Source organism: Microcebus murinus, chromosome 25 (genome assembly GCF_040939455.1).
Source record: "Microcebus murinus isolate Inina chromosome 25, M.murinus_Inina_mat1.0, whole genome shotgun sequence".
Classification (NCBI taxonomy): domain Eukaryota; kingdom Metazoa; phylum Chordata; class Mammalia; order Primates; family Cheirogaleidae; genus Microcebus; species Microcebus murinus.
Window position 1 is genome coordinate 545,666 of NC_134128.1, and position 19,065 is coordinate 564,730.

At 38.8% G+C, this 19,065-nt stretch overlaps 1 protein-coding gene across 1 annotated transcript in view; it reads right to left on the bottom strand.

Annotated features, from left to right (window-relative positions):
- LOC105881715 (coiled-coil domain-containing protein 7) overlaps positions 1–19,065 on the bottom strand; it is a 149,167-nt gene that overhangs the window by 107,813 nt on the left and 22,289 nt on the right. The window contains 3 exon segments of the mRNA XM_075997568.1: positions 8,384–8,440; positions 9,603–9,664; positions 10,935–11,101. Coding sequence (XP_075853683.1) covers positions 8,384–8,440; positions 9,603–9,664; positions 10,935–11,101 — 286 coding nt within the window.

A 19,065-nucleotide genomic window follows, 5' to 3' on the forward strand; every position in this document is an offset into this window, starting at 1 on the left:
ATTCAGATGGACAGAGAAAGAGATGAATAAGTGAATCACAGGATTTTTAGGGCAGTGAAACTACTCTGTGCAATACTTTAATGGTGAATACCTTACATTATACATTTGTCAAAACCCATAGAAGTGTACAACACAAAGAGCGAACTCTATGTAAACTATGGACTTTAGTTAATAATTATGTATCAAAATTGGTTTATCAGTCATAACAAATGTATCACACTAATGCAAAATATTAATAAGAGGGAAAACTGTACAAAGGCAAAGTGGGTTAATGGGAACTCTGTATTTCTGCTTGATTTTTCTGTAAACCTAAAACTTTTCCAAAAAACGTCTATTATTAAATGAAGCAACATCAAGATGAAACTGTGGTCTAAAAAAGAATAAAAACAGAATGCAATACAAAGGTAGAGAATAGGAAGGGATGAAGAGAATAATTTTGGCCAGAAAAAAATGAAAGAAACTTTTAAAAGAAAATGGGAGTAAACAAGTGAAACATAGCAATATTCAGAGAGAATAGATCTATACTAATGGACCTCAAGAACTAAAGTAACTGCCATGGGGGAGAAAAAAAAAACACTTAGAAATTTGCAAAAGGGTTTTCTCCACATTGGGTATTATTACCCTGTCCTCTGATGCCCTTAAAACCATGAGTAAAATTTCTACTATACTTGCTTCTTTTGAAATTTAGTTTTGTGGTTGGAAGATGTGTTCTATTGGCCTATGATTAGACACAAAGATTTCTGCTTTCATCCATGATGAGACATCAGGGACCCGAATTATCTTTGACTTTAAACCACTTAAATATTGGACAAAAATATAGGAAACAGTAGTATTCATAAATTGGAAAAAAGTAAGTACAATACATAGGGAAAACAAAAGAGAAGGGCCCTATGATAACATCAGTTTACTGCCTGGAATTTCCAGCCTATAGTATAAGGAAGGGCAGCCCAAACAGAGCCTATTGGTCTCCTTCAGTTTAGGAGACAAAGTCTGGTATTTGGGAAACCAAGTCAGCTAGGATTCACAGAGCACAGTATTAGGGAGAAAGCAACCTCACAGAGTGAAAGAGAGAAAAAGAGAGAGAGCACTGTACGTGGACAGAGGCTTCCCCTAGATGTACAAAGAAGTTTTCACTATCCACTCCACAGGTCTAGATATCTTTCTAGCCCACCTCATCAGTCAGAATTCTCTTGGATCAGAAATCTCTATAGATCAGATTACTCAAGATGGCGGAAGACAAACACTGCCAGACAGAGTGTCTCTGAAGAAAAGACAGATTCTAGCAGAAATTAGAAGAAAGAAGCAAGAAGTCAAGCATACATCAGATGAGGGTAGGAAGGAGGGGTACCTGAAACCACGGGAGAATCCATGGGAGGAGGTTGTGGAGGAGAACTGGAAGCAGAGACCTTCGGAGTAGCCTGAAGACCAGTGGCAAGTGTAGGTGGAGCGGTGAACATTCCTCTCCCTTGCATCTCGGACTGCTGGTGGGCTCCCCAGCGGGTGGAGAGACCTGCGGACACCAGCCCAGAGACAGCCGGACACCAGCCCAGAGACAGCCGCCGCCAGTGAGCAGTAAGTCTGTATCAGACGAGGCACCAGGCTCCCAACTCCCACAGGGCACCTCCCTGTGCACAGACCCCAGCCCTGCGGCAAGCACCATATTGCCTCATTCTCCCCTGCCCCATCCCTATCCGTGGCTGCCGAGAGAGACAGTATAGCCACCAGCCAGAGGCACCTCCAGGAAATGGGACCTTCCCTTTTGAGGCCCTACAGCTGACTGAGGGGAACTCAGACGGTGAGCTCCCTACCTGCCAGCCCTCCCAGGTGCTGCTGGCCCAGTGATCCCAGGAGACCAGGGCAGACCCTGAGGCTGAGAGACATCAACCCAGCTTGGGCTCCCCGTGGGTGAATTGGGACTAGCACTACTCTCCCTGGTGGGGATAGGGATTGAACTCTGGGGCCCAAAGGTCAGACCTGTAGACCAGATCCCCTGCACCGAGGTCTTGCATTGCCCGAGGCACAGAAGGGATATTCATGAACAGCCTACTAAGGTGTGCGTGCCTTCAGGGGCAGATCAGCATCCATGAGGGCAACCCTCCTACCAAAGGGGGACCGTGCACCCAGCCCAAGCAGCGATCCTGCGCAGGGAACCTCCTGACCAACACCACAGCCAGAGGAGGCCTGGTGGCGTGAGGTCTGGCCTGCTGGCAGAGCCCCAGGAGTAGCAACAGAGTTGGGGAGGATGGAAAGAAGCTAGGCCCGCTCCAGACTGCGGGTGTTACCCCACTGCCACACGCAGACTTTCTGACTGAGTGGGGGCCATTCCAGCCCCTCCCTGACAGCTTTTCCTGGAAGCAGAGAACAGAACTTTGATCCCTGCTAACGACATTGGTGGTGCCTGAGGGTAGGCTTACCCAACCCAGCTCCACCCAGACTCTCTCCTAGACCAGTCTTCACTGAGGGGGAGAAAAGGACACACCTGGAAGTCCTAGGGCCCCACCCACCACCTGAAGCACTAGAGAGCCTCCCTACTGGAACAAGAGCTGATAGCAGGACACAAAAACAACAGCGTAACCTGTTCCTCCAAACAAGCGCCACCTACTGACAGGGAGGACATTCTGCCACATCCTTTTCACAGCACCTACTGACTCATCATACAGGGTGTGGTCGAATCTCACCCACAAACACCACCTAGCTCAGAGACTAAACAAGGCATGTCAATACTCAAACAAAAACCTAAAGGAAAGAAGCAACAACTGATACAGATGGGAAGAAATCAGTGAAGGAACTCCGGAAATATGAAGAACCAAACAGAAACCACACCCCTAAAGAGGAGCAACAGCCCCTTACAAACAGACACCAACCAAAATCAGGCAACCAAAATGACAGAAGAGGAATTTCGAATGTGGATCATAAGAAAATTCAACAACCTGCAAGAACAACTGGATAACCACCACAAAGAAAACACCAAAAGACTCTGGGACCTGGAACAAAATTGACTAAAGAAATTGATACAATGAAGAAAAGTTTAACTGAACTCCTTGAAATGAAGGATCAATTCAGGGAACTGAAAAACACAGTGGAAAGCCTCAAGAACAGGGTAGATCAAACAGAAGAAAGAATCTCAGGGATTGAAGATAACATCTTCCATTAAATAAATCAGTCACAGAGATAGAGCAGAGAAACAAGAGAAAAGAGCAAAGCCTACAAGAGATGTGGGATTATGTGAAGAAATCTAATGTGAGGATTATAGGGTTACCAGAAGGGGAAGAAGAAAACACTCAAAGTTTGGACAAGCTATTTGAAGATACAATACAGGAAAATTGTACAATAGATACAATAGAGGAAAATCCCAGGCCTTGCTAAAACTCTCAATATACAAGTTCAAGAAGCTCAGAGGACCCCTGGGAGATTCAATGCAAACAGCAAGACGTCATGATATGCAGTCATCAGACTGACCAAAATATGAACTAAAGAGGCCCTTCTAAGATCTATAAGATGAAAGAAGCAAGTAACATACAAAGGAAAGCCAATCCAAATAACACCAGACTTCTCTACTGAGACTTTAGAAGCAAGGAGAGTCTGGGGCCCCATTCTCACTCTTCTGAAACAAAACAATGCCCAGCCTAGAACTTATTCCCTGCAAAACTAAGTTTTGTATATGAAGGAGAAATCACAACATTCTCAAATAAGCAAAGACTGAGGGAATTCACCAAGACAAGACAAGCCCTTCAAGAAGTACTCAAAACAGTGTTACCCACGGATCAGCACAATAAACACTCACGAATGTAAATCTACTCAAAGCTAAAGATCAAAGTCCAGATAACGTAATGCCTCAAGAGAAAAAAACAAAGCAACAAAGTTCAACCCAACATAATGAACAGAAATCTGCCCCACCTATCAGTTATCTCAATACATGTGAATGGCTTGAACTCCCCACTAAAGAGACATAGGCTGGCTGAATGGATAAAAAAAAAAAAAACACAAGCCAAGTATCTGCTGCCTTCAGAAAACACATCTAACCTGCAAGGACGCATATAGAGTAAAGGCAAAGGGGTGGTGAACAATATTTCAAGCAAAGGGAAGCCAAAAGAAAGCTGGCGTGTCAGTGCTGATTACAGATAACTTAGTTTTTAAATCAACAAAAGTAATAAAAGACAAAGAAGGTCACTATATAATGGTGAAGGGTACAGTTCAACAAGAAGACATAACAATTCTAAATATATATGCACCCAACCTTAGTGCACCCAGATTCATAAATCAAACACTACTAGATCTAAACAAGTGGATAAACAACAACACCATAATAGTCGGAGACTTTAACACCCCACTGACAGCACAGAACAGATCCTCCAAACAGAAAATCAACAAAGAAAAATAATGGACTTAAACAGAACTCTAGAACAAATGGGCCTGACTGACATTTACAGGACATTCCACCCTAAAACCACTGAATATATGTTATTCTCATCAGCTCATGGGTCATTTTCTAAGATTGATCATATCCTAGGACACAAAGCATACCTCAAACAATTTTAAAAAATAGAAATTATACCATGTATCTTTTCAGACCACAATGGAATAAAAGTAGAAATCAACCCTAACAGAAACCCTCATTTCTACACAAAGTCATAGAAACTAAACAACCTTCTGCTAAATGATCATTTCCTAAATGAGGAAATCAAGATGGAAATCAAAAGATTCTTTGAACTAAGTGACAAAGGAGACACAAGTTATCAAAACCTGTGGGACACAGTTGACGCAGTCCTGAGAGGAAACTCTATTTCCATAAATGCCTATACCCAAAAGTCGAAAAGATCACAAATAGACAACCTAATGAACTATCTCAAAGAGCTGGAAAAAGAAGAACAAACCAACCCCCAACCCAGCAGAAGAAATTAAATCATTAAGATCAAATCAGAACTAAACGAAATAGACAACAGGGAAACTATACGAAGATTAATGAAACAAAAGTAGGTTCTTTGAAAAAATAAACAAAATTTACAGACTATTGGCTAGACTAATGAAAAGCAGAAAAGAAGAATCTCTAATAAGCTCCATCAGGAACAATAAAGGAGAAATTACAACGGATGCCACGGAGATACAAGATAAAATTTATGAATACTACAAAAACCTCTATGTACACAAACTGGAAAATGTGGAGGAAATGGACAATTTCTTATAAACACACAACCTTCCTAGGCTCAACCAGGAAGAAATAGAATTCCTGAACAGACCAATATCAAGTAATGAAATTGAAACAGCAATAAAAAACCTTCCTAAAAAGAAAAGTCCTGGACCACATGGTTTCACCCCCAAATTTTACCACACCTACAAAGAAGAACTGGTGCCTATCCTGCAGAAATTATTCTACAACATCAAGAAGCATGGAATCATCCCCAACACATTTTATGAAGCGAACATAACCCTGATGCCAAAACCAGGAAAGGATGCAACAAAAAAAGAAAACTACAGAACAATATTTCTTATGAATATAGACGCAAAAATTCTGAACAAAATCCTAGCCAATCGAATCCAGGTGCTTGTCAAGAAAATAATTCATTTTAAGCCAAGTGAGCTTCATCCCAGGGATGCAGGGATGGTTCAACATATGCAAATCTATAAATGTAATTTACCATATAAACAGAAGCAAAAACAAAGACCATATGATTCTCTCAATAGATGCAGAAAAAGTATTTGACAAAATTCAAAACCCTTTTATGATAAGAATGCTCAACAAAATAGGCACAGACGGGGCTTACCTAAAAATGATACAAGCCATATATGACAAACCCACAGCCAATATCATACTGAATGAAGGAAAATTGAAAGCATTCCCACTTATAACTGGAAAAAGACAAGGTTGCCCACTATCTCCACTTCTCTTCAACATAGTGCTGGAAGTCCTCACTATAGCAATCAGACAAGAGAGTGGAATTAAGGGCGTCCAAATGGGAGCAGAAGATATCAAACTCTAACCTTTTGCTGATGATATGATAATATACATAGAAAACCCCAAGGATTCAACCAAGAGACTCCTTGAATTGATAAATGAATTTGGTAAAGTCTCAGGATACCCACAGAATTTGGGAAAAAATTAATTAATTTAAAAAAAAACATTGTTAAAATGTCTATACTACCTAAAGTGACCTACAGAGTCAACGCAATCCCTATCAAAATACCATCACCATTTTTCACATATAAAAAATAATTTTATGCTTCATATGGAACCAGAGAAGAGCCCGTATAGAAAAATCAATCCTAGGCAATAAAAACAAAATAGGAGGTATCAATTTACCAAACTTCAAACTATACTACAAGGCTATAGTCATTAAAACAGCTTTTTATTGGCACAAAAACAGGAACATTGACCAGTGGAACAGGACAGAGAACCCAGATATAAAACAATACTCATATAGCCAACTAATCTTTGACAAAGCAGACAAAAACATACACTGGGGAAAAGAATCCTTATTCAATAAATGGTGCTGGGAAAACTAGATAGCCACATGTAGATGACCCATACCTTTCACCTCTCACAAAAATCAACTCACACTGGATAACAGACTTGAACCTTAGGTGTGAAACTATTAGAATTCTAGAGGAAAATGTTGGAAATACCCTTCTAGACATTGGCCTAGGCAAAGAATTTATGAAGAAGACCCCAAAGGCAATCACAACAGCAACAAAAATAAACAAACGGGACCTGATCAAATTAAAAAGCTTCTCCACAGCCAAAGAAACTATCAAGAAGCAAAGAGACAACCCAAAGACTGGGAGAAAATTTTTGCAAGCTACATATCTGATAAAGGCCTGATAACTAGAATCTATTTAAAACTCATGAAAATCAGCAAGAAAAAATCAAACAACCCTATCAAAAAATGGGCAAAGGACATGAACAGAAACTTCTCAAAAGAAGACAGAATAATGGCCAACAAACATATGAAAAAATGTTCAACATCTCTAATCATCAGGGAAATGCAAGTCAAAACCACAAGGAGATATCACTTAACTACAGTGAGAATGGCCTTTATCAAAAAGTCCCCAAACAACAAATGTTGGTGTGGATGCGGAGAGAGTGGAACACTCCTACACTGCTGGTGAGACTGCAAACTAGTTCAACCTCTGTGGAAAGAAATATGGAGATACCTTAAAGTGATACAAGTAGATCTACCATTTGATCCAGCAATTCCACTACTGGGCATCTACCCAAAAGCTCAAAAGTCACTTTATGAAAAAGACACCTGCACTCGAATGCTTATAGCAGCACCATTCACAATTGCAAAGCTGTGGAAACAACCCAATTGCCCATCAATTCATGAGTGGATTATCACAATGTGGTATATGTATACCATGGAGTACTACTCAGCTTTAAGAAACAACAGAGATATAGCACCTCTTGTATATTCCTGGATATAGCTGGAACCCATTCTACTAAGTGAAGTATCTCAAGAATGGAAAAACCAGCACCACATGTACTCCCTAGCAAATTGGTATTAACGGATCAACACCTAAGTGGACATATAGGAGTACATTTATCGGGTGTCAGGAGGGTGGGAGCGGGGAGGAACGGATGGGTATATACAAACACAATGAGTAAGATGTGCAACATTTGGGGGATGGACACGCTTGAAGCTCTTACTTGAGGGGGGGGCATGTGCAATATATGTAACCTTAACACTTGTACCCCCATAATATGCTAAAATTAAAAAAAAGATACAAAAAAAAATAAATCTCTATATAACTTGGAAGTACTGTGGAATATGCAGCTGTCCTTGGTTTAAACATGGCAACCCTAGGGTTTAAAGCTGAAGTTGAAAGATCACAGAATTACTGGCAATTTGTTCAAATCAAATCTTATTCTATATATAAACTATATAACATAGCATACATTAGACTATTATTTCAAAATTCTCTCCAGTACTAAGAAATGGGCAAGGTAATTTTTCCTTTCTGTTGATAAAACGTCAGAAATTTGACACACAAGCTCTAGCAGCTCTTTATATTCATCAACTGCCAAGTAAGTTGAATAGTTTAACAGTAAAGTATTAGTATATTCCTGGTAACAAAAACTACAAACCATCTCTTAAACTTATAATGCTCTACCTCAAAGGCCTGCCAACATTTCAACAGATGTTCTAATCACAACTCAAAATCCTCCGTTCCAAGTACTAGCATGACACTTCTCCAAAATGAGTCTAGTTTTGATAATATACCACCTTAACTAAGAATTTGAAAACTTGCTTGACAACCAGCTCAATTGTATGGCTTCAAACTCCAGGGAATCTGTGTTGTTGCCCTAAAAATTACCACTTTAAATTAGAAACTAATGTACTCGATAGAGGTTATTAAGACAATAATGCTTAAATATGTGGAAACTTACGTGGTTCCATTGCAGAAGCATCTACGGATTCTTCGGTTGAGTGGGTTTTTAAGAATTCTGAAATAATTAAAAGTGTATTTGTCATTATGAATTTCAAATAGAAATTATATATACTAATTGAGTTTAAATTTTATAGTTTTTATCTTAATAACTCATTCAAGAGAAAGAAAACTCTATGAAAAAATAATAATTGCCAATACTGCAGATCCTCCCAATCAGGCAACAAATGGTAATATCTGAAAGAATGTGAGTAACAGCTGATTATAAACCCATCATTTTTTCATTAAACTTGTTTTTACTCTCAATATTCTCTTATATTAGTTGGTGGTACCATAATCATTATATTAGTTGGTGGTACCATAATCATCATGATTATGGTACCATGATGATTATGGTACCACCACTCCCTTCTTTCATATCCAATCATCAAGTTTTGCCAATTCTATCAAGTAAATATTTCTCAAATCTGTTCCTGTTCTTCCCTTTTACCAGTGCTCTAATATAGGTACTTATTACATATCTAAGGGATATAATAACTTCCCTTTCCTACTCCTAGTCTGCAAATCTAGCTTCTACAATGTGTCCAGAATAATCTCTCTAAAATTAAGTCTGACAGTATCACTCCCCTTTGAAGTACCTTCAATGGTTCCCTATTATATTTGGTAAAAGTCCAACCTCCTTAGCACGGCATCCAATCTCTCTATAACTAGACTCTCTCCTGCCTTAGCCCTATCTATCACTTCATACTCTAATATCAATCCAGTTGTACTTCCCTGTTTGTTCATGCTATTATCATCTTTTAAAATGCCAAATATCTTCCTTCTGTACTTGACTAAATCCTATTCACCCTCTAAGGTTGCATAAAATCTTAACTCCTAACTCCCTCAGGTTGAACAGATTGCTCCCTTCTGTGGACCCAATGCAAATTACCTATACATTTATCATGCATTACAATATACTGAAATGCTACATAATGTACTTGTGCCCTTTCTAAACTGTGAATTTCATGGGGCTAACAATCAAGTTGTATATATTTTGTATGTTCCTAGAATTTAGAACATAATAGGAACTTTTATTGAAATATCAAACTCACTATTGAATATTATTCAAATTGACCATTGCACAATTTCATAACTGTAAATTTTAAAACTGTAAGTCCAAATATGTTAATACACTTAAGAAACCCTATAAAGGCTAAAGATAGATAAAATAGAATTACCTTCAATTTTCTGCCGTATAGTTTCATAACCTTCCCCTTCTTTTGATAGATTTTCTTTATCCCTATTAAAGTTTCAACAAATATGTTTTACTATATCAAAGAATAAGAGTTTAAATTACACTTAAACAAGAACTAAAATGTACAGTCTAGACATATGAAGTTTGTAAAATAAAAATTACACACTCTTTAACCTTTACTCACAGACACTAAGGTAAATTAGTAATGAGCAAATAAGTATAAAAGTCAAACTATGTAATTCTATAAATTCCATGTATTCTTTGTATATAATTAGGTATGCCAACAACATTAACAGTAAAAATAACAAAAATAAATTCAATAGAAACATGAAGTTTCTTTTAATCAATATTGTTATTAATGGTGTAATAATGTTCAAGAGCACAAGTTCTGGAGTGAGACTAACTGACCAAAAACCAGTTTCATTTGCTGACGAATTATATGACCTCAAGTAAGTTAATTAACCTCTCTGAGCTTCAGTTTCTTCATATTAAAATTGGGGAAACTTCCCATAAAGAAGTCATGAGGATCAAAGGAGATTATACATATAAAGTTACTAGAAAAATACCTAGCACACACAGACACTATGGTCTGAAACTAATTTCATGCCTTATAAAAAATAGCTCTAGTAAATACATCTGAATCTCTGAGTGAAGGATACAGTTATGCAACCTCATTGGAACGAACTCAAGTACCACTCCCCTCATTCCTTTAAGTCACTGACAAATAGAGATCTAAATAAAGCAATTATATGATAAATAGTAGCCCCTCCCAATTATAAGTATAAACTTTCTATTTTAACACCATAAAATTAAAAATTTTATGTATGTTTAATGCAAAAGCTGGTTGTTTATATAAACATAAAATTTTTACTTGGGTAAGTTGCTCATATAATTTTTAATGAAGGTGCTCATGAACAATTAAATATATAATCAGTTCTAAAATCATTGCTTTTTTATTATCTGATCAAACTGAAAAAAGAGTTTTTTAGTTTTATCTCAATGTCCAATATAACTTTCTAATAATAGCCACACATAGTTACTAAGCACTTGAAATGTGGCTAGTACGGCTAAGAAACTGATTTATTTTATTGAATTGAATTGAATTTGAATAGCTACTTATGGCTAGTGACTACTGTATTGGACAGTGCCATCTCAGACTATTACAAATTTCAAACAGAAACAAATTCACTAGACCGGATTTGATTTAGAAGCTCTATGTTTAGCCGTATTATCTGACTCATTATCTTACATTTGGTACTAACTATATACCCCTTCTTATTGTTCTTAATTCAATTAGTTCTTATATTTCACTTACATGGGCTTAGACAACATGGCTTTGAAGGAGTATTTAGACCCCTGTGTCAAGCGACTTCTCAGTTCTTCAAGTTTTTGTACACGTCTTACTATTTGTGCAATACTTAAACTGATAGTTTTGTCAGGTGCTGGAAGTTCTGGTTCTAAAAGAGTTTGATCTTTACTTATCTAAAACAATAAAATTAACCAGTTAATTGGGAAATATCCATTTTGCTCCCATCCCTCAAAGACATTTCATTATTTCCTTTATCAAATCTAAGTAATTTTTACAATATTACTTTTATCTATGGCTATAGTCAAATATTCTGATATATTTAACAAATATACTTGAGCAATTATCTATAAATAGAATTATAGCTCAGTGATGACTTTTATGTCTAAACTGAAACCCTCTTTTATTTTAATACATAGGAATTTTAAGCAAGTCCAATAACAATAAATGCAATTCAAAATATTTATAAGAGTAATTCTAAAATAATTGCTTCCCCTAAATTCTTTCTAAACATACCCTTACTGTGATAAAGTGTGGAACAACAGTAATCTGCTCTCAAATATCCTCTACTATTAACTCCCAGAAGTTAATATATAAAGGTCTATGACCCTGGCATCCTCAGTCTGCATGAAAAAAAAAAAAAAAAAACTGAGACCCACTGGGGTGTTATAAGACCTTTGGAATAGACCAAATAAAAAGTAACAGGCAGTGGGAAAAATCAGTAAGATACACAGCATAAGATGAACATAACGAGTATTGTAGGTAAATAGGTCTACTTGAAGAATGTTCAACAAGAATGAGTGTCCAAAAACACAGTGAAAGAAACCTAGAAACCGCCAATATATGCAGACATAAATAAGGAGAATAGCAATTGGGGTCAAAAAGTTTTGACAGGAAAATAGCAGAGAATATTTACAAGAGTAATTCTTAAATAATTGCTTCCCTTAAATACAGATACCAACCCATGCAGACACCTCTAATTCTCATGATAGGAGGAAAAGCTGAAAGGGAAAAAAAAAAGGTCAAGGCCCTAGCAAATAGAAATTCGAGCACTGGAGATTGAGAAGAGACTGCATTTCAGTGATGACTGTTTGGATTAGGATTAGGATATAATAGCAAGAACTAAATGCTGGACAATGAACTAGGTAGGAGCCTGAGATTGTGTAAGGAAGATAAGGAAAAGGATGCAGAACAGGAAGCAGGAAGGAAAAGGAAGGGAAGCAGGAGACCCATGGAAACTCTATGGCCAAAGGAAAGATCTCAAGGAAGAGGCCACTAATCATAAATTGAGTCTAAAAGGTGATATACCAATCAGGTACATATATCAATCTATTGCTTCTCATCTCAAAAATATATTTGCTTATAATAGTGGAATATTTCTTCCTTGACAGGTAGCATGATGTTAACTTTTGTCAATAGAGGGTCCTAGAGAGGCACTGGAGGTGGAAGAAGCTCTTCCTAGTTTTGTCATCTCTCTCTGCACACTAATAGGGCAGTGCATAGTATATCTAGTAGCACTCATCCCCAGCAAGTTTCAACAGCACAACCCCTATGAATGGTTCCATGGTGAGGTCCCTGACATAGCACATTCCTAGGTGCAGCTTCCACCAGAACTTCTTAGCAAAATCCATCAGCACAGAACTTCCCATCGGGAGGATTTACAGCATACCATCCTTGTAGACAGCTTTCTAGCAAGAGATATAGTAACTCTCTACAAGAAGGTTTTTCACAGCCCACAAAGAGTGGGCTCCTAGTGTACCACCCGCATGGGCAGCATCCCAGTGAGTTCAAGTTCCCCTAGCATGGCACCCCTGCAAACTTTGCCATCTAGTGATTACAGCTGCTCCCTCTTCAGAAGGTCTGGATCTTAGCCCTGGTTTGGGGGGAGGGAAGGGTTGAGGGTATTCATATTTGTTCCTTCCTTGAGAACTCTACTTACATCCATCCTAGGAGTAGAGGCTATTCCCTGTATCTCCTAATCCTATATTTGTTAGGATTTTCTGTGCCGCTTTAGTAGATATAGCCCTCTGTTATAATAATTCTTTACATTAAACTTTTCCTAATCAAATTACTGTGTGGTTTTTGTCTCTTGATTAGACTAACTGATACATTATATTTCCCAATAAGGATGAAATCTGAATGGAAGTCTTTTCTGGGAGAAGAGAGGAAGGCATGCAACTAAAGCAGTATGGAATAGACAGTGGGATTATCAGCTAAATAATTTCATCAGAGACTTATGGAGCACAGATTCCAACAGGACAACTCTGAAGAACCAGGTTACAGGCTCACCCTACATTTCTCTGGTGCAGCTCACCATATACTCTGATGGCTTCAACATGTATCTCTGCTAACACAACATGACCACAGGCATTAATCTCACCAGCATGTACTGACAATAAAACCTGTCAGCAGTAAAAAGAATACTGTTCCAAGATTCTCAAATGTTAGTGTGCATAAGAATCTCTTAAGGAAGCCTTTTAAATCAACAGATTTCTAACCCACAAACACACACAAAAAAATTGTAATTCAGTAATGTGCATTAATAACACATATCTTGGGTGACATTTAAACATGTTCCATCAACTACATTCCTTGAAGAAACACTCCTTGAAAGGAAAAAGATAATACAAACACTTACGCGTGATACATCAAATACACCTGATACACCAAATTAAGAAACTATCCAAGAGAAGTAATTATGGGTTTAAACACTGAAAAACTTGTAATTCCAGATCAGAAGTATAGTTATGTAATGAGGAGTCCCCCTGGGGATTATAATCGCATAAACTGGGATTTCAGGCATACTGTAGATGATGGCAACTGGCACTAAATGTTTAAATAATAGATGCAGAAAAAAGTGGACACATTTGACAGCTATTTAGGAGGTAAAATCAAAAGGATTCATGGGTGGATTAAGTATTAGGCATAGGTAGAAGTTGTCAAGGATGGTTACCACATTTCTGGCTTACCCAATTTGATAAACAGTACTACCATTCACTGAAATAGGGAACACTAAAAGAGTTGTATGAGTTTAGGGGTAAAAAAAATTCTTAGTTTCGACCCATTGGATTTGAAGTGGAATAGTCTCATAGTAATAGTATACAAGCCTGGAATTCCAGAAAATTGTTTTGAGCAAAAGGTGTATGTTTCTAAATTACCAGCATAAAGGTAATACTTGAATGGAAAAACTAGACGAGACTGACTACAGAGAAAGTCTGGAGTAAAAGAAGAAAAGGAAATGCATAGGATAAAATCTTGAGGCACTTCAACATTTACTGGTGAAGTAAAGGAGATGACTCTGAGAAGGAGACAGCCAAAGAGGTAAAACAATAGCCAGGAGAGTGTAATTCACAGAAGCCAAAGGAAATATGTTTCAAAAACCAGGGAGCAATAAAAAATGTTAGTTGTGGCTAAGGTAAAGAAAAATGTCTGTTGAATTTAACTACATACAAATTATGAGGAACCATATGGAGAGAATGTTTTCCTGGTTATGCAGATAGAATTTAGTCTGGGTAGGTTAAGAACTGCTTGGGAAGTAAGACATAGTGTATAGTAAATTAATATAAATTTGGCTCTGAACCTGTAACATATACTCCACAACTAAACTCTTAAGGTTTTATATTAATAGAAAATCCATAAACAACTCAAATTGTTTTACTTGATACTCTTAGTTGGCTCTTAAAGAAAAAAGTGCCTAGATTAGGCCGGGCGTGGTGGCTCACGCCTGTAATCCTAGCTCTCTGGGAGGCCGAGACGGGCGGATTGCTCAAGGTCAGGAGTTCGAAACCAGCCTGAGCAAGAGCGAGACCTCGTCTCTACTATAAATAGAAATAAATTAATTGGCCAACTAATATATATAGAAAAAATTAGCCGGGCATGGTGGCGCATGCCTGTAGTCCCAGCTACTCGGGAGGCTGAGGCAGGAGGATCGCTTGAGCCCAGGAGTTTGCGGTTGCTGTGAGCTAGGCTGACGCCACGGCACTCACTCTAGCCTGGGCAACAAGTGAGACTCTGTCTCAAAAAAAAAAAAAAAAAAAAAGTGCCTAGATTAACCACTTTGCTAGGTACCAGTTTATCAACTGAATAATACTTTTTTAAAAAAGCAAAACTAGTTCAGTTGTTCAAAGACCATCTGCAATATTTTTCTCTCTAGGTATTTATAAATCTTTTTTGCCTTTATTCCCTGAAAATAATTTACTGGCTATTTCTCTAATGTGAGTAAATTTGTGTACAAGTTTGTGTAATTTTTTAAAATTGGTTAATGAAAGGCCTAAAACTGAAGGGAAATGTGGCATCAAATGAGAGATAGATGAGCATATTTAAAAACTAAAAGAAACAATACAACTGAATGAGAGAGGTTGAATATACAAGAGAGAAATGACTAATTAAAGTTCTTGAGAAGGTGAGAAGAGATGGGATCCAAAACATAAGTGAAGGAATCAGTCTTAAGTATTAGGAGGAACAATATCTCTGTTTTAATACGAAAAAAGGAGGAGAAAATGAATATAGACATAAATATTTTGTATGGTGGCAGGAATTGAAGGAGCCCCATCCAATGGCTTGCATTTAGAGCATTCTAAGTGATTAGAGGAGAGTGAAGACAAAAATGGGACAGAGGGAGTGGACCATAGACAGTAGCTGGCAAAGGCTAAAATTTTTTCAGAAGTGCAACAGAATTGCCAGGTAGTATCTGGAGTAATCAAGTCTAACCCACTGTGTTATTAATATTTCCTTCAGCAGTGTTTCACAGCTAACCTATAGGTCCAGAGAAAGTAAGTAATTGCATTTATTCAAGGTTAAATTTTGTATACAAGACTGGTGCAATGAAAAAATAAAGAGATAAGGGATATTAGGGAAAGAGATAAGGGACATTAGTTAAAAAATTCACTGTGATGAAGTACACAGTCTCTAAGCTAAACAGAAGGATTAATAATAAAAAGATTGCAAGAAGGTAGAGGGAATAAATGAACTGGAGATCTTGATGATGTCAAAGAGAGGTATTTAAAGTAATAATTGGAAAGACAGAAATTTATAGTCCAAGAATAAATTGTCTGAATTGGGGATTTAAAAACAAAAAAGCAATTTGGTTAATGATAGGACCAGAGTGTGACTGGAAGTGAAGGCCAATGGTAAAGAACTCTGGATCTTTGGAAATGAGGAAGTCAAGGAACTTAAGAAGCCAGGGTTTTGGCTAGGTCATGTACATTGACAAGACTCAGTGTAAAAAGAAAAGAGTAAGGCAAATTCATGAATAAAACAATAAAAAGAGGTTGATAGATGAAAAGTAAGAAGGCAGAAGACAAGTTGAATTTCCCAAGTTTTAAAGAAGTACACATTTTACAAAAGGGTGGAGGAATAGTAGACTTCATTCCAACCCTACTTCTCTAGAAAGATAAAGACCATTATGCCATAGTCAAAGAAGACACACTAACACTTTACCAATGTCAATCATATCTATCCTAAAGCAAAGAGTGTACAGACCATGAAAGTCTTCTACTCTGAGGCCAAAGGTAAAATAATTAGAAGGTACTAGGATACAGTTGCAGTTTCTACCTTCACCTTTAATTTTGTATCCCAAGTAAATCTGCCTCTTTTCTTTGAAAAGCCTGGGCTTCACGAGCATTTAATTGGATTGTACCATAAACATGACCAAGGGAGAACTAAAACATTTCTGTAAATCACTACCCTGGAAATCATTCTGCTATACTAACAGCACATATAAAGTCTTTTCCAGAATAGAATTAAAATTCTCTAAGGACAGAAACCAGTAGTTCTCAAACTGGTGGTAAAGTACCTGAAAATCAAAAGTACAAAGGAACATCGTTAAAATAACACATTAAATTTAGAGAAAATCAATATATAATTTTATGTCTACACATATATCACATTTTGCATGATTTTTAAATATAGCAGAAATTTTTTAATTGATAAATTCTCTCTTGTCAGTTACTCTTATATAAATTAAGAAAAAATAATAAATTAATATCCATTATTCAATTTTAGGAGAAAGAATGTGTCATTCAAACTTGAAGTATACCAGATATATGCAGGAATATAGCGTGTATATCAATAAGAAAAATTCTGTTCCATTCACTTATTCCTTCTCCAAATAAATCAAAAGATTACTTTATAATCAGTTAATAACCAACAGTTATTTACAAATTTTTAACTTATGCATACTTGAAATTGGTTTTCAAATGAGTTAAAATATTAATGTAATTAACAATTAAGAAATGTTGCTAGAGGATCAAGATGGTAGATGAGAAACACCGCCAGAAAGAGTGTCTCTGCAGAAAAGACAGATTCAAGCAGAAATTAGAAAAAAGAAGCAAGAAGGCGAGCATACAGCGGACGAGGGCTGGAAGGAGGGGTACCTAAGACCCCGGGAGACTCCACGGGAGGAGGCTACGGAGGAGAACTGGAAGCTGGGACTGCCGGAGCAGCCAGCAGACCAGCGGGAAGGGTAGCTGGATAAGTCACCTTTCCCCTCCCCTGCATTTGGGACTGCTGGTGGGCTCCCCAGCAGGTGGAGAGACCTACGGACACCAGCCAAGAGACGGCCGCTGCCAGCTAGCGGTGAGCCTGTAGCGGACACAGTACCAGGCTCCCAACTCCCTCGGGCACCTCTGTGTGCACAGACCCGAGCCACGTGGCAGACGCCATATTGCCTCCTCCTCCCCTCCTCCGACCCTACCCGCAGCTGCCCAGAGAGACAATACAGCCACCAGCCAGAGGCACCTACAGGGAACAGGACCTTCCCTTTTGGGGCCCTACTGCTGACTAAGGGGAACTCAGACTGTGAGCTCCCTACCCGCCAGCCCTCACAGGTGCTGCTGGCACAGTGATCCCAGGAGAACAGTGCCGATTCAGAGGATGAGAGATATAGACCCAGCTTGGGCTCCCTGTGGGTGAATTGGGACCGGAACTCCTCTCCCTGGTGGGGATACAGTTTGAACTCTGGGACCCAGAGGTCGGACCTGCAGACCAGATCCTGTGCACCGAGGTCTAGCATTGCCCGGGGCACAGAAGGGATATTTGTGAACAACCTGCTGAGGTGTGTGTGCCTTCAGGGGCAGATCAGCATCCTAGAGGGCAACCCTCCTCCCAAAGGGAGGCCGAGCGCCCGGCCCAGGGAGCGTTTCTGCGCAGGGAACCTCCCCGCCGGCATCACAATCCGGGGAGGCCTGGTGGCTTGTGGTCTGGCCTGCTGGCAGAAGCCCAGGAGTAGCTGCGGAGTTGGGTAGGGTGGAAAGAAGCAAGGCCCTCTCCTGACTGCGGGTCTCAGACAGCCCCACCCCCACAAGCAGACTTTCTGGCTGAGCCCGACCATTCCAGCCCCGCCCTGACAGCTTTTCCTGGAAGCAGAGAATAGAACTTTGACCCCTGCTAATGGCATTGGTGGTGCCTGAGGGCAGGCTTACCCAACCCAGCTCCGCCCAGAACAAGAGCAGATAACAGGACATAAAAACAACAGCATAGCCTGTTCCTCCAAGCAAGCGCCACCTACTAACAGGGACGGCATCCTGCACAGCCTTTTCACGGCACCCACTGACTCATTATACAGGGAGTGGTCGAATCTCACCCACAGACACCACCTAACGGCTCAGAAACTAAACAAGGCGTGTGAATACCTAAACAAACACCTAAAGGAAAAAACAACAACTGATCGACATGGGAAGAAATCAGCGAAGGAACTCAGGAAATATGAAGAACCAAACGGAAAACACACCCCCAAAGAGGAGCACCAGCCCCCTAGAAACGGACACCAATCCAAATCAGGGAACCAAAATGACAGAAAAGAAATTTCGTATGTGGATCATAAGAACACTCACCGACCTGCAAGAACAACTCAATAACCAACACAAAGAAACCACAAAAAGCCTCCAGGACCTAGAACAAAAGTTCACTAAAGAAATAGACACAATGAAGAAAAGTTTAACCGAACTCCTGGAAATGAAGAATCAATTCAGGGAACTACAAACTACAGTGGAAAGTCTCAAGAACAGGGTAGATCAAACAGAAGAAAGAATCTCAGAGCTTGAAGATAACACCCTCCAACTAAATAAAACCATCACAGAGATAGAGCAGAGAAACAAGAGAAAAGAGCAAAGCCTACAAGAGATGTGGGATTATGTGAAGA